The following is a 22,284-nucleotide window of genomic DNA, read 5'->3' as shown; positions in this document are numbered from 1 at the left end:
TCTACATATTCTTTCTTCAAATCGTCAAAATTCTTTCCGAAATCTCCCTGAGGTACGGTTTTTTACGTTGTTCATGCCTCACCTTGGAGTTAGGAGAGGGCAAGAATGATCATCAAATCAAATAGCACAAGAGAGAATCAAGCGACCTTGTTTGCATACGCTTTAATAACACAACGCATTGATCGATAACAAAAACTGAAGTTGAAAAGGGGCAAAAACAAGTCCATGCATGCCAATGACCCAAAAAAAAAATATATACAACACAACAAAAACTGTATGATATACATTAAATGTAGTATTGTATAATGTATAATGTATACAGACAGAACAATGTAACTACAAATAACACAAAACTATAAAAAGACACAAACAGAAAGAAAAAAAGTGAACACAACGTTCACAAGCAAAGAAACTATAAAAGCAAACCTTTCTCTGCGAATCTAACGTTTTCTTATTTTGGAGTTTCTTTTGTCAACATTTTTGGGGGTTCTATAATAATACCACATTTTTCTTAATGTATCTAAGGAGGTGATGATGTGGTCACATTTGGTGGTTTTTATCTGAAAGGCCTTATAGAAAACCAAAAAACCGACTAACCATGATGCAGCGAAGCGAAGGTTCCCATCAGCTAAAAATAGTTTTGGCAAGAAGATACCACAGAAAAAAGCCAACATAGCAGAAACGAAAAGAGTTACTCCACTTCCGACATGTTCTGTTTTTCCGTAATTGGGATCTCTTCTCAACAGCTCTTTCTTAACCTCCCTGGTAGTACGCATAACAAGAACGTCATCTGATAAGCTACATGGATGAGTGAAACCGTAGTCGGGATATCTGAGACAAGAGAAAAGCCGACAACAAGTTACAATACTTAAACCTAGAATTGGGTTGACATGTTACTTCTAGACCAAAACTAATTTCTTAAGAAAGAATCCAAATACTATATATACTAAATAGTAACTAGACCAGACTACCCTCTAGAGTCTATCAAGAAAGGATGATAAAGAATCAAAATATTACCTATCGTTCCAGACCATGCCGCTTATGCCAGCAATGTACTCCACAGCCTCTTTCCACTTCTGGATCTGGACCTTCCCGTATTTATTCCTCAACTTCTGGAATGTTACACCGAACACACCATTGAAGTTTTTCACCTCGCTAGGGGTCACATTGACAAAGATGGGGATCACCACGAGTTCACCAGCCTCCACGCCCTCTTTCATCCTTACAAGCTCGTCCAAACACCACTTTGATTCTGAGTACCACTTAGAGAAGATCGCAAGCGCAATCGCTGACTCTTCGATCTTCTCGAAGAGATCCGTTATTGGTTTACCCTTCTGCGCTTTGTCATCTATGAAGTAGTTGACGTTATTTCTTTGGAGCTCAGTCAAGAGACGTTTAATAAAAGTGTGGCGGAGCTCTTCTTTCCGGTAATTGAGGAAAACCTGAGGACGTCTGTCTCCTGCTTGAGAAAAGGCCGCCCCCATTTTAAGGTTTGATTTTACCAGCAATTAACTAGAAAATTGTCAAAACACAAATTTCAAACTAAAGTCACTGTATCACACAAAACCTCAAATTATACTATCTATCAAAAACCCATCTTTTCTCATTTGCAAAACTGAAAAAGAAAAAAAAAACTCATTTGCAGCTACATATCTTCTCTTCTGATATATAGTCAAGAACCAAAAAGACTACAAAAGTGAAGTCAAAGAACAGAAAATTTGTCTGTTTCTCTGATTCAAATTTGTCTATTAGCATAGAAAATATAGTTTCAAATCCAGTGTTCTAATGGAAATCTTAGAACAATCAACATCTGAAGCTATAATATATGCTAATAAAGTAATAAGTACAATCAGGCCAAAAAAATTCTAGAGGCATGAAAAAGAAATTAAATCATGATTGTCATATTACAAACCTGCAGAAAGGAAGAACAATGGGTAGCTTAGATTTTACTCACCAAAAAAGTTTGAATGAGGTTGAATCTTGATCTGTTTTGGGGATTCGAGAATAATGATAAAGAACTAATATAAATTACCTGTTTTCGAAGAAGATGGGGTCGTATAAAGGTTTATATATTAATAAATGAAGAATAAAGACAAACAACCCAAAGGGGTGATTATGAATCTATGATTGTAATTAAGTCAAAGCGAAAAGATAATGGGTATTGTAGGCAAATAGTTTAGCACCATCCCATTAACCAGATTTTAAAAAGGAACAAATCATATTGGTCTTTGGAATAGGCTCAACAACTAATCCGATTCGAAAATCCAAATCCGATTAGCTTGACATCAAGCGTGAAGGTGCAACAGAGCTCTGAAGGGAACAGGCAGCTGTGAAGTGTCTCAGAGTACTTACATGTTGATGTGGAATGACGTGATGATGTGGAGAAATATTGTGGATTCGATGACAAGATTTCGTGAGAAGGAAGGAAGAAGGGATCAAGATATACTCGAAGATATTGAGAGTATATTTGGTGAGAAGAGATAAGGGAAAATAATTTTTAGGGATAAAGAATATTTCTTTTTAGTTAGAATTTACAAAGATCTAGGTTAGAGATTGTTTGTGGGGTATAAAGTGACGAGGGCTAGTCGCAAAAAGAGCTAGAACTCGTGAGATAAAAGTTTGAGAGTTTTGTAAACCTTCTAGCGAATTCAAAAAGCTTTGAAGGTAAGTGTGTATACTCTTTTAGATTTACACAAGGTGTTGTGTCAGATAGATAGGAGAGTGAGCTTTATTTTTCAAGTCTTGTAAGAAACGAAGATTTTTATAAAATTGATTAAAAGCGTTTGTTTGGCGCGTTCTAAGTGTAATATTTGTGTGTTGTGTTGTCTCTATACCTTAACAAAGCGATGCGACACGTAGAGTTTGTTGTACTATGGAGAGTTGTCATGTCTCATTTCACTTAATTGAGTAGCACAACAGTGGCGGGCAAACACATAAAAAGGAGATAAACTTCTAAAGTTCTAAAGTCAAAGCTAAAGATGATGTGGCATATTGGTTGTTCATTACACATAATATGTGATAGTCAACCTAGTGGTTGACAAAAGGTTTAGTATGTTTTTATCAAATCTGAGGTTCCAATTTCAGAGAAAACAATTTTTGTAGATCAATAGAGATGTTGAGTTGTCTCTAAAACTATTGATTATGTTTTCAATATTGTAAATAAATTAAATTCACACTCATTTTGTAAAAAACATATGTTTTTGTTTGAAAATGATGATTAATGTAACAAAAAAAGGTAGTAAAATATTATGGTGGTAATGTGATCCATTCACGGACAGGTAGAGTCTACAGTGTCTACACGTCTCAAAAGTCAGAAGCCTTCATGTAATATGTACTATTAAGTATATTATCAAGAAACCAAGTCAATCTATGCTTAGTTATATTCTAACGTTTTCCATGTAGAGAGGGATCTAAAATATCCTATTAAAGAAATTTGTTATATATATTCTGCATACTCTTCATAGTACAACAAACGCTATCAAATAATTGATGCAAGGTCAAACTAATCAAAATCGAATTATTTCATAAAAAAATATCAAATGCAAACCATTCACCACTCACTTTCCACAGCTCGATTGATTATGAAATGACCAAGAGGAATAGAGAAAACAGACATAAGGACTAAACCATAAGGACCAAAAACTATTGTGAAAAGAAGAAACAGACTTAGGAAACGTATAACAACTCTAATCACTTCATCTGTTCTTGCCGCCAATTGGTTGCGTTCCGCTTCAAAAATTTTGCGTTCGCTCTCGGAGATGTCTTTTAAAACTTTCTTAACCTCCTCGACGATTGTTCTGACCAAATCATTCTGCCGGCTGTCATCATAACAGAGATCAAAATATCGAACAAATTCTGTCCTGAACTAACCAAGAAACAGAGTCTTGAAACAGAGTATTCTAACCAAGAACAGAAGAAAAGAGACAAGTCAAGACCTGTATCGTGACGAAGACAAGCCAACGTTTCTCGAGACACAAAACATAGCTTCCTTCCATCTCCTAAAAGTTTCGGGCTCGCCGCGATGCGTTGACTTCAGGTCCCGGAAATTGTCTCCGAACTTTCCCTTTAGTTTCTTCACATCGTCAGTTTTCATCTTAAAGAAGATAGGAATCACTGTAAGGCTTCCTTCTTCCACACATTCTTTGATCTTAGCAAGCTCATCTAAGCACCATCTCGACTCGGTGAAGTTCTTGGAGAAGATTGTCAGCGCGACTCTCGATTCCTCGATCCTGTTGAAGAGATGATCAAGATCTTTGCCTCTAAGCTCATGATCATCTATAAAGACGTTTACATTCTCTTCTAAAAGAGCATCCACTAGAAAACCTAGGAACCTGTCACGCAACTTTTCGCCTCGGAAGTTGATGAACACTTGGTACTGAGGTGGGATCGGTCCAACGTTGGTAAAGAGGGATAAGGAGGAGCCCATGGAAGGTGATGATGATCTCTGAGGAAATTATTTGCAGAGGGAAAAAAATAAAGCAATTGATTTTAATGGTTTCAATGTGTGTTTTGACTTAATCACAATTGATTGTTGGTTTAAGCTTGAAGAGAACCTAAAAATAGAAAGAGCAGAGCATTCCTAATCGAGTTATGATTAGTGAATGGATAAGGATCAAAGCTTATTTAGTGTTATCTAGGATATTGGTGTTTCCTAGTTGAAATAGGTTTTGGTTTTACTATATATATGTATGACGAGTTATGGCATTAACATATAGAGTTTGAGAGATTGAGATTGAGATATTGTAACAAAGAGCTTAGAGTTTTGAGATATTTTCTTTAAGCTATTAAGAGAGTTATTCTTAAAACAGTCTTGTGTTCTTAAATCTTTGCTAATTCTATATTTGGTATCAGAGCATGAAAAGAAGATCAGGAATCTGTGAGAATAGAATAGATGTCAGGAGACGGAAGTACAGACACTAAGGATAAACAACTTGCGGTCGCAGGAGATAAACCAAAAGAAGGAGGAGCGTCATCTTCAATCTCATGTCCTATGCTCAGTTCTACCAACTACACGGTTTGGGCAATAAAGATGAGCTATGTTCTTAAGGTCAACAAGGTCTGGGAGGTGATCGAAGCAGAGTCATCCGATGGTGACAAGAATAATCTGGCCATAGCTTTAATCCTGCAATCCATACCAGAGACACTAATTCTGCAGGTCGGAGGTTTGAGTATAGCAAAGAAAGTCTGGGATACGATTCAAACTCGACATGTAGGAGCTGAGAGGGTCAAAGAGGCTCGACTACAAACCTTGATGGCTGAATTCGACAGGCTCAAGATGAAGGAAACAGAGAAGATTGATGACTTTGCAGAGAAGATTTCTCAGATTTCTTTGAAAACTGCTTCTCTTGGAGAAACTATAGAGGAATCAAAACTTGTTAAAAAGTTTTTGAAGAGTCTCCCAAGGAAGAAGTTTATTCATATGGTTGCTTCGCTTGAACAAGTATTAGACCTTAATACTGTAAGTTTCGAGGACATTGTTGGTAGGCTAAAGGCTTATGAGGAGCGCATCTCTGAGGAAGAAGATGCAGAGGAAGATCAAAGTAAGCTGATGTACACTAACTTTGAACCACAAAATCGAGAGTATAACGGAGACTATAGAGGAAGAGGACGTGGTGGAAGAAATTTCAGAGGACGAGGACGTGGCCGTAATAGTTGGAGGGATCCATCTCAAGTCACTTGTTTCCGGTGTGACAAGATAGGTCATTTTGCTTCACAATGTCCAGATAGGCTGCTTAAACTTGGACTAGCAGAACACAAGGAGACTGAACATAAGGACACTGAGGAAGCAGATCATCTCATGATGCATGAAGTTGTTTATTTGAACAAAGAACGCTGCATACCGAGTAAGTTTGAAGCAAATACTGTTGGAAGTAATGTGTGGTTTCTTGATAACGGCGCAAGCAATCATATGACTGGAGACCAGAGATACTTTGATAAACTCGATCGTTCAGTTACAGGAAAGGTAAGATTCGGAGATGACTCGAAGATTGATATCAAAGGGAAAGGGACAATTGCTTTCATTGACTCATTCGGGAAGCCAAGAGTGATGTCGGAGGTGTATTTTATCCCTAGTCTATGAACCAATATCATAAGCCTAGGACAGGCTACAGAGGCTGGTTGTGAAGTACGATTGAAAGGAGAACATCTTACAATGTGTGATCCAGAAGGAAACTTGCTCGTAAAAACAGAGAGAACAAAGAATCGGCTGTATAAGGTAAACATGGGACTAACAAACAAAGCTTGTTTGAACTTCACGGCTGCAAGTGAATCAAGTAGGTGGCATGCCAGAATGGGACATATTAACTATGTCACCTTGTCGAACATGTTTACTAATGAACTGGTGATAGGTGGTCCGAACAAATCTCTTGAAAAGGAGATTTGCAGTTCATGTTTACTTGGAAAACAACCTACTCAGGTTTTTCCAAATGCAACTGCCTTTTGAGCAACAAAGAAGCTGGAACTAATACATGGAGATCTCTGTGGCCCCATAACACCATCTACAAGTGCTGGAAATAGATACATATTTGTCCTTATAGATGATTATTCAAGATATATGTGGACTGTTCTACTAAAGGAGAAAAGTGAGTCATTACAGAAGTTTAAGAAATTCAAGGCTATGGTTGAAAAGGAAACAAGAGAAAAGATACAAACATTTAGAACTGATAGAGGAGGACAGTTTGTATCTCTTGAGTTTAATAGTTTTTGTGAAGACTCTGGAATTACTCGACACTTGACAGCTCCTTATACACCGCAACAGAACGGGGTTGTGGAACGACGTAATAGGACACTCATGGAGATGGCGAGAAGTATTCTAAAGCACATGAAGATGCCTAATTACTTGTGGGGGGAGGCTGTAAGACACTCCACTTACCTGTTGAACAGAGTTGTGACAAGGTCGCTTAGGGAACAAACTCCATATGAATGCTACCGAGGAAGAAAACCAGCAGTTGGACATGTTAGAGTTTTTGGTTGCATTGCTTATGCCAAGACAGAGAAAGCTCACTTGAAGAAGTTAGACGATAGAACTCGAGTTCTTGTCCATCTAGGAACTGAACCGGGTTCCAAGGCTTATCGATTGCTTGATGCAGAAACGAGGAAAATTATTGTTAGCCGTGATGTTGTTTTTGACGAAAACAAGAGCTGGAACTGGAGTAGGAACAATCTTAGTGATGGAGGAGATGAGAACTTCGAGTTTACAATTGATGGTATGAGTAGTCAAAATCGAGAGGAGAGTGCAATAAGCGAGTCACCAAAGCAATCTCTTGTGAGAAACAACTCTGATAGCGAGGAAACCGGAGAGGATGAGCAATCTGATGAAATTTCTGATAGCGAGACCAGACACATAGAAAACGAACCTGCAGTAATATCTGAAATTACAGAGAAAAGGCATCGTACTAAACCAAAGTACTTAGAAGACTATGTCTGTTTTCAACTTGCAGTGGAAGAAGGAGAATTAGTTTTGCTCTGTTTAAACAATGAGCCAAGGAATTATGAAGAAGCAAGAGAGTCTATTGAATGGAGACGAGCCTGCGAGGAAGAGATAGAGTCAATCGAAAGGTTCAAAACTTGGGATCTTGTAGACTTACCTATAGGAGCAAAGCCGATTGGTTTGAAGTGGGTGTTCAAAATCAAAAGAAACTCGGATGGGAGCATCAACAAGTATAAGGCTCGATTAGTGGCTAAGGGTTATGTCCAAAAATATGGTGTTGACTTCGAAGAAGTGTTTGCTCCAGTTGCAAGGATCGAAACAATCAGGCTTCTTATCAGTCTTGCTGCATCTTATGGTTGGGAGATACATCACCTTGATGTCAAGACAGCTTTTCTCCATGGTGAACTCAAGGAGATTGTACATGTCAATCAACTAGAAGGATTTATCAAGAAAGGTGAAGAGAGAAAGGTGTATAAGCTCAACAAAGCTTTATTTGTTCTAAGGCAGGCTCCTAGAGCATGGAACAACAAACTAAACCAGATACTTATGGAATTTGGTTTTGTTAAATGCTCAAAGGAACCCTCTGTTTATAGGAAGAGCTCAGGTCATAATCTCTTGGTTGTGGGAGTGTATGTTGATGACTTGTTTATCACAGGAACATGTTTGGAGATCATTGTGAGGTTTAAGGAGGAGATGTCATCTATGTTCGACATGAGTGATCTCGGCAAACTGTCGTATTATCTCGGAATCAAGGTAGAACAGCATCAAAAGGGAATAACACTTAATCAATCAAGTTATGCATTGAAGATTCTAGAGGAAGCTGGTTTACAAAACTGCAACTTAATTCACACTCCGATGGAAACAGAGTTGACACTTTCGAAAGCAGAGAAGGAGAAGGAGATCGATGCAACAGTTTATCGGAAAAGGGTTGGTTGTCTGAGATATTTACTTCATACTAGGCCTGATCTTGCGTATTGTGTTGGAATATTAAGCAGGTACATGCAGAGTCCACGAGAATCACATGGTGCAGCGTTAAAACAGTGCTTAAGATACTTAAGAGGAACAGTCGGATTGGGTTTGTCCTATGAAATATCAAGAGTGCCTAAGCTGATCAGTTACAGTGACTCTAGTCACAGTGGTGATCCCATTGATGGAAGAAGCACTTATGGTCACATTTTCTATTTTGGAAAGGGACCGATCACATGGTGCTCAAGGAAGCAGGATGTTGTGGCTTTGTCTTCGTGTGAGGCAGAATTTATGGCAGGAACCGAAGCTGCGAAGCAAGCAATCTGGTTGCAGGACTTGTTAGTTGAGATTACTGGGAGTTCTCTTGAAAGAGTCATCATCCGCATTGATAATGAATCTGCTATTGCCTTAACAAGAAATCCAGTTTTACATGGACGCAGTAAACACATTCATCGACGGTATCATTTTATAAGAGAGTGTGTGGAAAACGGACAAGTCGAAGTGGAGCATGTTGCAGGCACTGAACAGAAAGCGGATATACTCACAAAAGCTTTGGGAAGAACCAAGTTCAAGGAGATGAGAGAGTTCATAGGAGTTAAGGATTTAGCAGCATTGGAGTTCAAGCTTAAGGAGGAGTATGTTGGTTTAAGCTTGAAGAGAACCTAAAAATAGAAAGAGCAGAGCATTCCTAATGATTAGTGAATGGATAAGGATCAAAGCTTATTTAGTGTTATCTAGGATATTGGTGTTTCCTAGTTGAAATAGGTTTTGGTTTTACTATATATATGTATGTCGAGTTATGGCATTAACATATAGAGTTTGAGAGATTGAGATTGAGAGATTGTAAGAGAGAGCTTAGAGTTTTGAGATAATTTCTTTAAGCTATTAAGAGAGTTATTCTTAAAACAGTCTTGTGTTCTTAAATCTTTGATAATTCTATATTGATTTCCATGCTTATTGATCATTGATCTACAAAGCCAACTAAACAAGTTGACCGGATTTGAGTGAGTCTTATATTAATCCATATAACTTAATTACAGCTGGGTAGTTGTTGAAACAACAAAATAAAAAATAACATAGAAAATGACACATCTCCTTTATAATAAAACGGAAGTACACAACATTGTTTTGGTAGACTTTATAATTTTAATAAATGGTTACAAATAGGTTATACATAAATTATAAATTAATCCATATATTAATTGTAACCAATAAAACCTTAATTGTAACAGTGTTGTAAATTAGAGAGTTTAGGGAGTAAATCTCTTAGGTTATTATTGATAGGAATTGAGGTTACAACATGTATATATAGTGTTACAAGTCCTAAGGTAAAACCGACATACTAATGCTATCGCCGATGGGCTTCGACTAACGGGCCGAAGGCTCTCGACCAAGTATGGTCGAGAGGCTGCGCACGGACGAACTGATAATGGGCCGGTTGGATAGAGTCCACCAAGTGTTTTACAACACTCCCCCTTGGACGATACAACCGTGCCTATGCGAGGAAGGGATCGATGCAATGTGCTTAGGGGATGCTGCCTCATTAAAACCTTACCAGGAAAACCCATTGGGACAAAACCTTAGTGAAGGAAAAAGAGTACAGCACACATTGCTCCCCCTGTTCCAAGCATCACTCCAAGTCCTTAAGCCTCCGCATTCCAATCTGGTGCGTGAGCTTCCTGAATGTTGTTGTCGGTAATGCCTTGGTGAAGGGATCGGCTGAGTTGTCACATGACTGAACTTGCACCACTTGAACTTCTCCGGCCTTTTGTAGTTCATGTGTATAGAAGAACTTTGGCAGGATGTGCTTTGTCCGATCTCCCTTGATGTAACCTTCTTTGAGTTGTGCGATGCAGGCTGTATTGTCTTCATAGATGACCGTTGCTGATTTGTCTATGTCCATGCCACTATCTGTCCGAATGTGCTGAGTCATTGACCGCAACCAAACACACTCACGGCTGGCTTCATGCATGGCTAGGATCTCCGCGTGATTTGAGGATGTGGCTACTAGAGTCTGCTTCATAGAACGCCAAGAGATCGCTGTACCACCGTGTGTAAACACATAACCTGTTTGTGATTTACCATTGTGTGGGTCGGACAGATAACCTGCATCAGCAAAACCAACTAAACTTTCTTTGTTATGGTTAGTGTAAAATAAACCAAAGTCTGTCGTTCCTTGTAGGTAACGCAGAACATGTTTTATACCATTCCAGTGCCTTATGGTCGGACAAGAAATGTATCTTGCCAGAAGGTTTATTGCGAAGCATATGTCAGGTCTAGTGTGGCTAGCCAAGAACATTAATGCTCCTATAGCACTGAGGTAAGGCATTTCAGGACCAAGAATTTCTTCATTGTCCTTCTTAGGAGCAAATGGATCTTTATCCACTTCTACACTTCTCACAACCATTGGGCTAGTCAATGAGTGAGCTTGCTCCATATTAAATCTCTTGAGTACCTTTTCTATGTATGCCTTTTGATGCACAAGGATCCCATTGTTTATGTACTCAAGCTGCAACCCCAAACAGAATTTTGTCTTGCCTAGGTCTTTCATCTCAAACTCTTTCTTGAGATATCCTACTGTTTGGGCAATTTCCCCAAAGGTTCCAAGGATGTTTAAATCATCCACATATACTGCTATTATCACAAATCCCTTATTCGCGAATTTCTTTATGAATATACAAGGACTGATCGGGTCATTCCTATAACCTTCCTTGGCTAAATATTCACTTAGCCGGTTATACCACATTCGACCACTCTGTCTCAGTCCATAAAGCGATTTGTCTAGCCTTATGCAGTATTGGTCTCTAGAACCCTGCTTATCTTTGAGTTCTATACCCTCTGGTAATCTCATATAAATTTTATTATCCAGTGGACCGTATAGATATGCAGTTACAACATCCATTAACCGCAAATCTAAACTTTCTCTTATGGCCAGACTTATTAGATATCTAAAAGTCGTTGCATCCATCACAGGGGAGTATGTCTCCTCATAATCTATGCCAGGTCTTTGAGAGAATCCTTGTGCTACGAGCCTTGCCTTGTATCTGACAATCTCGTTTCTCTCATTTCTCTTTCTTACAAAGACCCATTTGTGTCCAACTGGTTTAATTTCTGGTGTTATCCTTAAGGTCGGACCAAACACACTTCTCTTCTTTAAAGAGTTTAGCTCCACATCAATGGCTTCTTTCCATTTAAGCCAATCTTTGCTTTGTGTACACTCTAGTATAGATGTGGGCTCATGATCCTCATTTATTTCAAGTGCTACCTTGTATGCAAATATATCATCAATGTCGACATCTTTTCGGTTCCATTGTATTCCAGACATTATATAGTTTATCGAGATCTCATTGTTGTCAACTCCTTCAGGCTCTTGAGGTTCAGCGTCCTGAGCCTCATTTGGTGCCGTAGGAGTTTCCGTGACAACTTCTGGCTTTTCTATAATTCCCTTAGCCTCGGTCTGTTTTGCACTCTTTGTTTTCCGAGGATTCTTATCTTTGGAACCTAATGGTCTACCCCGTTTCAAACGTGGCATAGACTCTGTAGCAACTTGATTATTGTGTTCCTTGTGAACATCAATACGTACTGGTGCATTGCAAGCTGGTATGTACGATTTTGTTACTCTTTTCGGGTCAGCAAAGGAATCTGGCAATTGATTAGCTAGCTGTTGAAGATGTATAATCTTCTGAACTTCTGCATCACATGCTATAGTTCGAGGATCTTGCCATTCTAAGGATGTTTGATTCCATGTCAATTCTTTGCTCAGCTTGCTGGTCTCCCCACCTAGCATAGAGAATTCGGACTCAATAAATTGACAGTCCGCGTATCTGGCCTTGAACAGGTCTCCTGTCAGTGGCTCGAGATACCTTATTATGGTGGGAGACTCATACCCCACATATATTCCCATTCTCCTCTGTGGTCCCATCTTTGTTCTCTGTGGTGGAGCAATTGGTATATAAACGGCACAACCAAATGTCTTAAGATGGGATAAGTCTGGCTCTTGACCCGATAGGAGTTGGGATGGGGAATATTTGTGTTCACTAGATGGCCTGATGCGTATGAGTTCTGCTGCGTGTAAGACCGCGTGTCCCCAAGCCGACACAGGAAGCTTCGATCGCATTAACAATGGTCGAGCTATCAATTGTATTCGTTTAATGAAGGATTCAGCTAATCCGTTTTGTGTATGTACATGTGCCACAGGATGTTCCACACTCACCCCCATGGACATACAGTAATCATTAAACGCTTGGGATGTAAATTCACCAGCATTATCTAGACGTATAGTCTTAAGTGGAAAGTCTGGAAAATGTGCTCTTAATCGAATGATTTGAGCTAAGAGCTTAGCAAATGCTAAGTTTCTCGTGGATAACAAGCATACGTGGGACCATCTGGTTGATGCATCTATCATCACCATGAAATATCGAAATGTCCCACTAGGTGGGTGTATCGGCCCACATATGTCACCTTGTATCCTTTCCAGAAAATGTAAAGTCTCTCTTGTGACTTTTACTGGTGAAGGTCTTACAATAAGTTTCCCTTGTGCACATGCCACACATGTGAGATTCTTAGGGAGAACTTTTCTTTCTTTAAGGTTGTGCCCTTTTGAACTCTTTATCAATTTACGCATCATGTTAGTTCCCGGATGGCCAAGCCGGTCATGCCATAAAGTGAAACTTTCTTTGTATATTTTGTGCTTAGCAAAGTTGGCTTCTATCATGTTAATCTTAGCATGGTATAGACCAGAGGCTAAGGCAGGTATAGTCTCTAGGATCTTCTTTTGTCCTTTCACATTTTCTGTAATGTAGAGGAACTCTTTAGATCCTTCACCCTTGGTTTCAATATGATAACCATTTGACCTTATGTCTTTAAAGCTCAATAAGCTTCTCTTAGAGCTGGGTGAGTATAAAGCATCACATAACTCAATATGAGTTCCGTTAGGCAACAATATGTGTGCTTGGCCGTAGCCTTCTATAAGATTTGCTATACCCGCAATTGTATTAACATTTGCACTTTTCATTATAAGATTTATGAAATATCTCTTATCTTTTAGTATGGTGTGGCTGGAGCCACTATCCACTACTAATTCACTCATGTCCTCGGCCATGTCTATAAATAGGACAAGAATTTCGGATTTTAATAGAATAGTTTATAAAATAAAATCTATTGAATTTAATTCAAAGCAATTATCCATTACATTAAAAGCAAATTAAATCATAAAGCATAGAAAATAAACCAAAACAAATTCGAAATTCATTCAACATCTTTGAGGCAGTCGGAGGACTCATATCCTAGCAAGTCATCATTCTCATGATCGAAGTCTCCTTCATCATCGATGTGTACATAGTTTGCTTCTGGATTTTTCTTAAGAGATTCTTGATATGCATCAATGAGGTGTTTGGGAGTTCTGCAGTTCTTGGCCCAGTGGTTTGACATACCACATCGGTGGCAAGTCGATTTGGCCTTGGAGTTTGGCTTAAAGGACCCACGGCCCTTACCACCACGTCTGCGGCCTCCTCGACCAGCCTGGCCCCCTCGACCACTACGTCCCCTGCCACCACGGCCACCATGGCCATAGTGTCTATCTCTGTGGACGTAATTGATCTCACTAGGCTCCTTAGGCTCATTAGACTCTGCTACAGCTTTCTTTCCCAAGTCGACCTTATTTGCTTCTGGTAATGGGGCTGTACCAGGAGGTCGCATAGCACTGTTCATCATCAACAACTCATCGTTCTGCTCAGCGAGCAGTAAACACTGAATGAGTTCCCCATAGTCAGCAAGCTTTTGGTGCCGCTATTGTTGCTGGAGTACTCTGTTATTAGGGCTGAAGGTAGACAATGTCTTCTCAATCAGCTCCTGCTCAGTCACCTCTTTCCCACACAGCCTAAGGAGTGAGACAATCCTAAAGAGCTCAGAGTTATACTCTTCCACGGATTTGTAATCCTGGATCCTTAGGCTCTTCCAATCAAACTCTGCCTTTGGAAGGAGCATCGTCTTTTGGTGCCCATAACGGCGTTTAAGCTGTGTCCAAAGGGCAAGAGGATCTCTTAGGAAGAGGTACTGGCTTTTGATACTCTCAGCAGTGTGATGATGTATGTGCTGGAGACACTTACTCTTATTCCTGTCCGTAGACTCAATATCCTCATCGATGCACCCTTTCAGGCCATTCGATGACAAGTAGATTTCGGTGTCATTAGCCCATTGCAAGTAATTCTTTCCGGAAGCTTGCAAGATAGGGTAGTCTAGGCTCTTGAGATTAGCCATCTGCATAAATATAGACAACCGACAGTTAGCATGCGGTATTTGAGACCGAACCATGCAACAAATAATTTTCAGGTCATGCGGTATTTGAGACCGAACCATGCCTTAGGTCATGCGGTATTTGAGACCGAACCATGCCTTGCCTCTTATAGTTTTTTCGGTTTAAATTCATGCATGCAAGACAACAAAACTAAATAGCTATATGCATGCAACAATTTCCTTATTCCTAAATAGGATTTCCTTATCTTATAATTTCCTATTTGATTTAGGATTAAATATTTTTGATTTTAAGGAATTTGGATAATTACTATTTAATTAGGAACTTATCCTAACTAATATTTTAATTTCCGATTTAAAGTTTTAATTTATAGAAACTTAGCGAAAGTTTTATTTAATCGGATTAATTTAGGATAATTACTATAATTTTAATTTGGAAATTATCCTAGAACAACTCTAAAATTTTCGAGTTTATGAATTTAGGATCTAGGGAATTTTCTTCTTGAATTTCTCAAGAACAGTTTAAACAATCCTAAAATATAATTCATGCAATCGATTTTATAACAACCTAAGCATGGTCCGATTTTAATTGTTATGCATGAATGATCCAAGTTTTAATTTCCTAGAACAATCTGTAATAATCTGATCCTTATGAATCTAAAACAGTTCTAGGTTCTTATGCAACAATCAAGCAGTCAATCAACAATTTTAAAGCTTGATATAATTTGGTGCAATTTAACAAACAATCTAACAATCCTATGTGAATAGATTTTAAAGTTTATAGGATTATAGATCTTAAATTTGTTTGTTAGTTTACTTGGATATTTTAGGGTTCAATAGCTTTTAGATCCAGATTCAATTATGTGGTTTTAAGAAGTTTGAATTTTGTTTACCTTAACACCACAAGGATTCTGACTGGAATTGATCTGGGAGCTAAAGACCTCAGATATCTCTTGACCACGAACCACGAACAACTTCCCCACGAACAGCTCCTTGCTTCCCGCGAACAGCTTCTCGTACTCACCCCCGATCGACGAACCGCTAACAGTAAACCTCGACCAAGCTGGGGAGAGACTTTGATCACAAGCTAAGGGTTGCTTGTGAACAAGAGGATCTTCGAACAGGAAGGATTTGATCTCGGATGGAAGTAAGAACAGGAAGTCGGTTTAGGGTTTTAGGGTAAGGGAGAATAGGCGGCTGCTTTAGGGTTTAGGGATAGAGGCTATCGTGCTGATAACGTGTTGTAAATTAGAGAGTTTAGGGAGTAAATCTCTTAGGTTATTATTGATAGGAATTGAGGTTACAACATGTATATATAGTGTTACAAGTCCTAAGGTAAAACCGACATACTAATGCTATCGCCGATGGGCTTCGACTAACGGGCCGAAGGCTCTCGACCAAGTATGGTCGAGAGGCTGCGCACGGACGAACTGATAATGGGCCGGTTGGATAGAGTCCACCAAGTGTTTTACAACAAACAGAAAATTTTAAATGGGTTATTCCAAATTGATAGTTCATGGATATTCCAAACTTTATTTTCGGAAGATCACGTATATAGTTTCAAATATCTAGAATCACAATATCACCAATTTATTTTCTACAGATTTTATTGATAAACCACATCAATAAAAAAGTTATTAAGGGATAAAAATATACTCTTAATCATAAAAAAGAATCAAATCTCGCTAATTTAACAAGATTAATCGTGATCTTCGGGATCATATTCAGAAATTAAAAATTAAACCTTAATGCTAGATTAGGACCGGGTTAGAGCACGGGTTGAAATTCCTTTTATTATATCATAATTTTAGAATAAAATATAATTTATATGATTGATTTTAAAAAAATTTCAGGTCCTAATCTAACATTAATCGTGATATTTGGAATCGTATTTTATTCTAAAATTATGATATAAATAAAAAAATTCAATCCGTGCTCTAGCACGGGGATTAGTAGTAACGTAATAATAGGCGAACAGTATGGATACCTCAATTGACCAAGATAAGAAAATATATATACATCGAAAGACAATTTTTTGTCGTTGTATATATTTTCATTTTAGGTAAGTTCCAAGCATCTATTTGACTTGGGGAACCTCTTGGAGAAAGATCAAACCACATTGCCTTTCACGCTTGCTTAGCCGATTAACATGGTCTGAAGAAGACTCAATATCCTGAAATATCTTACGTGAATAAAATGAATCAAAGAGGAGTTTTATTAATGTTTTTTTTTTGTAATCAGTAAGACTACAAACCAGTAAAGCATAAAAAATGATCACTGTGCAGACTGACACAATTATGATAGAACGATAATCTAAACCAGGACCTTTTACCGAAGTGGTTTCACGTCCATTCACTTCGACAGAGACGTTCTTTGGTTCGGCGTTCATCAAACGGAACCCACAATCCACCATTTCACTTTTACAGGCATCAGTCAAGTAGAACTCCAGAGAAGCCTTTGTAGGTATAGAGTTACCAGAGTAGTGATCTTCCAAACGTTGTGTAATGTGTGAGCAACTGACATAGCCGATAAAAATATGATCTGCCTCAATCTTTTCTGGTTCGGTCAAACTTCCGACATCACAATCAAAGCGGATACGAGACCCATCTTCGTTTTCAAACTGCAGTGAGCATTTTACTGAGAAACTACTGTCGATGATCGGATCTTGGTTCTCATGGAATGAGACAACTGCGCAGAGAGCTATCCCAGAAAGCCTATTGTTACACCAATGTGGTTCTAGTCTTGGCTCTAAGACTGATCCAACTGCTTGGTGATGGAACCACGAAGGGACTTCAAATCCAGGATAGCAAGTGTTGAACAAAGCTCTTGACACTATTCCCTATAAATGAAAATTGCACAACAACAGCGATGAGTGAGGAAAAAAAAAACGAACTAAAGGGAGAAACATTGAGAGTGTTATGATATTGTAAGATAGATGATTGTACCAAATCATATCTATTACCTTGGGAATCAAGGAGAAGTATATTAATCACTTAATATGTGATTTGATTGCATATATTTAGGAAGATTTGCATATATCAGGATATATCTTTGTGTATATATAGAGCCTTATGGCCAATAATAATAAATAAGAAACCCTTTTCCAAAATTATGTTTGCTTGACAGAGAGCGAGAGAGAGAGATGAAGATACCTTATCGTAGCATTCAAGTGCAAGTCGCTGGCATTTCCATTTCGCGAAGGATGAAACAGATTGTTTCAATTAGTGAAAAAGAAAGTGGAACGGATCTGCCCAGTCATCATTCGAAGGACCAGAGGATTCACAACTGTTTCTAGTTTTTCACAGCCATATGCATTTAGGTACTCAAGATATGGTGGAAGCGTTGGAAGATATCTGAGATTCTTGCACTTCTTCAAGACAAGCCATTTCAGATGATAAAATTGACTGAGGTTACCGTGCAGATGGACCATTTCAATATTTCTACTTAAGCATAAACGCTGCAACGAGTATATCTTTGGGATCTCTTTGATTCTTGTGCCATCAAGCAATCAGATCCGTAAATGTTTCATGTTTGCTACGTCCTCTGGAACACTCTCGAGCTTTGAACAGCCAGAGAGTATGAGTTCTTCAAGAGCTTTCTGTTTTCCAAGACATTCGGGAAGACTCTCCAGTTCTGTACAGCCTTTCATATTCAATATGGTAAGTCTCATCAGATCCCCGGTGGCTGGCGGAAGTCCCTTCACTGCAGTTCCATCTAAATATAATGCTTCCAAATTTTCCGAAATCACCTCAAACTCGTGAAGTTTTGAGCAGTCACTGAGTATCAGAGTTTTTAGAGAGCTCAGTTTCATCCTCTGAAGAAATGTTAGACTCTTACAACCTCTCATGTTCAGGAAGACAAGACTTTTCATGTTCTCCATCTCTTGGGGCAGTTCATGCAAACTTGTGCAACCTTCAAGATTTTTAGCATTTGACAACACTGAAAGATTAGTCAACTTACTCGAATAGCTGAGATTGGCCCACTTTAGTTTTTGGGTACCCTGTAAAGAAGAAGAAGAAGAATATAACCCTAAAATTTGATGTTTGATTCATATGAAACAGATGAATTGTGGAGTACAGTGAGACACACCTTAACACCCTCCCAAACTTTCTTAATGGAGCTACAAGGCAGTTCAAGATCAACAAGATTCTCTGGGTTGAAGTCTGATGGAAGTTGCTCAAATGGATATTTCATCCAGTGGAGATAACATACCTTATCTAATGGTAAATGAATCTCCTTAACCATGTCAAATTTGAAAATGCCTTCGCCTTCCTTAGGGCTGGCGGAATTGTATGTTTTGAGATATCGAAGATTGCACATATTGCTAAAGATGTTAGCAAATATTATTTCCTCCGGAACTTCAGACATGTCTAAGAAAATACCTCTGACATTTTCCATTTCCTACAACCAATTGATGAGAAACGTACTGTAAACAAAACCACACGAAAAAAATGGATAGCAATTGAAATTCTAGAGTACTTGTCCATCACTCCAGAAGCTGGAAATTTAGCACAACTAACACATGCTTGTGAAGCCTGAGATGAACCCCTGTATTTAAGCTCGAATATGTTTAAATAATCTCACCAATTTATTCTTCAGCAAACGGATGATATCTTGATAGTTCCAAAGCCTGAGATGAACCCCTGTATTTTCAGTCAATGCTTGTGAAGCAAGTTCCTTGGCGAATGTGCATGATATATCATGCATCTCAACTATATTAACGAGAAACTTGTCTTGGAGATCTCTTATTTCATCGCAAACCGTAGAAGACTCAGAATCACATGAATTTACCAGGCATCTTACATAACTTGCATTCTCTGATTAAAAGAAACATGCAACGTTAAGAAAAGCCTCTTGCTGCTTCGCTGTGAGCTCATCATATCTTTTTCTCAAGACATATTGGATCATCTTATTAGAAATTTGTGCCAGTGTTCCAATCCTCTGTTCCCAATAAGCCTCGCCTTTCCCATGAAGGTCAACACCAAAAGCTCTAAGGGCTAGTGGGTTGCCGTTGGCATAATTCAGAAAGTGTCTGTACAGCTTTACGAAATTTCCCTCGGCATGATCCACCAAACCAAAGGCGTGATTGGTAAACAAAAGTAAACTGCTTCTGCTGTTCAGTCTCGGGACTACATAAGTATCGTCAACCAGTTCCTTGAGCAGTGACTCATCACTTGATGCAGTAACAATCTTGCTTCCTTTTCTAATCCAATCGCAATTACCAAAAAGAGATCTGATCTGTCTCTTGCCACTAACGTCATATATAACAACAAAAAAAATCTTTTGGAGAGGAGTATCCTTACAAAACTCAGGTTTCTCTGTAATTAATCCTATGTTGGGATGAATATCCTTCAACAGCTGTTGATTTAATCTTTTATGTAGCCAATACAAACCGTGTTCATTCGCCATCTTACTGACATCTAGGAAAAACAAGCTCCTCTCAAACTTGTGTTCCCACTTTCTATACAACGCTTCCGCAAGACTGGTTTTACCAATCCCAGGCATCCCAACGATTCCAACAATTTTAGTTTTGGCACAATCAAAATGTATCTTTTCTTCCAAATCCTTAAGGCTTTTGTTTTATTCCATAGTGGGGTACTGAAGTGCTAGGGGTAGATCCTCACCCCAATAAAAAGCGCGGCCCAGAAAAGGCCCAAGTAAACCTCAAAGGAAGGAGGGGTATTTTGGTCTTTTCAGAGAACAAACCGATACAGTTACCTAAAAAATACGGACGTACGGCGTTTCAGAAAGGGGTGGAATTGTGGCTTGGTGCTGAGGCGGATTGATACCGTGGTCGTCGTTGATCGAAGAACATGGAAACTCATACGAGCCAAGCAAAAATGTGTCTACAGTCTTTGCCCCCGAGTCTTTTCAGATCCCGTCTGCTACTATGCTTGCCGGTGGATTTAGGGCAAGTGCTCTTTTGATCGAGTCAACGATCATGTCAACGAGTTCCCTCTCGTTCCTGCTATACGAATTAAGGAAAAATCAGTGAAACATGTCAAAATGAGATATGCTCTAGGATGAAAAACATGTCAAAATGAGATAGTCAAACAATTTTTCTACCTAAAATTCTTCAATTCCAAGCCTATCTTGCTTGGAACAGACTGCAGAGCGCTCTCCCATTTCACAATATTTGGATTGTCAAGTGGGATTGAACGGTACAAATCTATCTCCCCTCCAACACATTGTTAAGTTTGGGCTTATCATGGGTTTCTAACTAAAAAACAATTGGCAATTAGTAGATTGACCTAACCCTTTATATATTAATGATAATCTCTTTAAACTTCAGATGTGGGACTTGGTGTGTATCCCAACAATCTCCCCTTCAAACCAAAGACCACATGTGGGATATTAACACGCCTCCTAGAGATGATAACTCCATCTCGAACCGATGCCAATTGGATCGATAATAAACCCCTTCTTGGGCCTCCATTACTCGGGTTAACAAGAGGCATATCTGTATCCACTTTTCTAGGTCCACCAGAATTTTTAACCTTGGGCTCTGATACCATGTTAAGTTTGGGCTTATCATGGGTTTCTAACTAAAAACCAATTGGCAATTAGTAGATTGACCCTAACCCTTTATATATTAATGATAATCTCTTTAATCTTCAGATGTGGGACTTGGTTTGTATCCCGACACACATAACCCTCTCCAATGCGCAAATTTCAGATATTAATTAGCTCTATGTTAATAATAAATTACTTCAAACAAGCTGTATGTTGTTCTCATAGAAATAGAATCCAATCCCTTTGCTTTAAGGTTGGCTAGTATTTGATTTATTTTATATTGTTTTTATCACTGTCCTCCTTACGTTCATATAGGCTTAGGACAAATTAAAAAAATGGCATTTGTAATTAAAAAATGTTAAAAGTAATATATATATATATATATATGTATACTATATATATAAGTTATTTAATTGTTTGATACATTGAGTATAGTTTACATTAAATTCTATGTAAATATATGTAACATCCGAGAACCAAATATTGTGGTTTTGGTGTGGGTGTCGATCGACACCCTTGGTGTATCGATCGACACCATGTGTTTCGGTTTGGTCGGGTTTGTTTTAATTGTTGTTTGGTTTGGTTTGGTTCAATTAGAATCCCCAAAATCGTATTTATAAGTGACTAAACGACAAATTAAGGGTTTTGGGAGAGTTTTGTTGTCGCCGTTGAGTGAGAAAAGAGAGAAAAATGAGAGAAAACATTTCCTGTGAGTTTCTGGGCTTGTTCTTGGTGTTTTGCAGAGATCTGTGGCTATAGAAGAGATAGCTGTTGCTGGGAACGGAGGAGAAGCTCCTGGAGGTGTTGTTTCCATCGATTTCTCAATCCAATCTTCCTGTATTTGAGGTGAGTGCTTGACCATGGTTGATCTAAGCATGACATCTCTTTTGTTTGGGTGTTTTCTTTGTTGTTTGTGGTGTTTGCTTGCTTAGGTTCGTTGTTTTCGTGTTTACCAGAGATTCCCGAGGTATTTGGGTGAGTTTGAGACGGTTTCGAGGTGGATTGAAACGGAAGTTCGGCGTTTGGGTTGCGCAGATCATGTCTGCAGAAGAGGCATCGATCGACACTCTAGTGGCATCGGTCGACACCATTTGGTGGAGCATCGGTCGACACTCTCTTGTAGC

The 22,284-nt window shown here is 38.7% G+C and overlaps 3 protein-coding genes and 1 pseudogene across 4 annotated transcripts; 1 reads left to right on the top strand and 3 right to left on the bottom strand.

Moving 5' to 3' along the window:
• Positions 1-256: 256 nt before the first annotated feature.
• On the bottom strand, positions 257-2,040 carry LOC104771671 (TIR domain-containing protein-like). Of its 2 annotated transcripts, none has more exons than XM_010496241.3 (3): positions 1,913-2,040; positions 1,018-1,512; positions 257-831 (listed from the first exon to the last, which is right to left on the bottom strand). In XM_010496241.3, the coding sequence occupies exons 2-3, from the start codon at positions 1,482-1,484 to the stop codon at positions 441-443; spliced, it is 858 nt and encodes a 285-aa protein (XP_010494543.1). In that variant the 5' UTR covers positions 1,485-1,512; positions 1,913-2,040; the 3' UTR covers positions 257-440. The 2 variants fall into 2 exon arrangements, with proteins under 2 accessions (XP_010494543.1, XP_010494544.1); XM_010496242.3 differs by having other exon boundaries at positions 1,955-2,040.
• A 1,463-nt stretch (positions 2,041-3,503) lies between these two features.
• Positions 3,504-4,536, bottom strand: LOC104771670 (protein PHLOEM PROTEIN 2-LIKE A8-like). Its single transcript, XM_010496239.2, has 2 exons — positions 3,936-4,536; positions 3,504-3,818 (listed from the first exon to the last, which is right to left on the bottom strand). Exons 1-2 carry the CDS (start codon positions 4,424-4,426, stop codon positions 3,551-3,553), a joined length of 759 nt encoding a protein of 252 aa, XP_010494541.1. The 5' UTR covers positions 4,427-4,536; the 3' UTR covers positions 3,504-3,550.
• A 355-nt stretch (positions 4,537-4,891) lies between these two features.
• Positions 4,892-6,079, top strand: LOC147919690 (uncharacterized). The gene has a single exon (XM_087504058.1). It carries the CDS (start codon positions 4,892-4,894, stop codon positions 6,077-6,079), a length of 1,188 nt encoding a protein of 395 aa, XP_087360184.1.
• A 7,563-nt stretch (positions 6,080-13,642) lies between these two features.
• On the bottom strand, positions 13,643-21,105 carry LOC147919689 (disease resistance protein LAZ5-like; annotated as a pseudogene).
• Between the last annotated feature and the right edge of the window lie 1,179 nt (positions 21,106-22,284).

This window comes from Camelina sativa, chromosome 20 (assembly GCF_030686135.1).
Source record: "Camelina sativa cultivar CO46 ecotype springtype chromosome 20, ASM3068613v1".
Taxonomy (NCBI): domain Eukaryota; kingdom Viridiplantae; phylum Streptophyta; class Magnoliopsida; order Brassicales; family Brassicaceae; genus Camelina; species Camelina sativa.
This window is presented reverse-complemented; position numbering and strand designations above follow the sequence as displayed.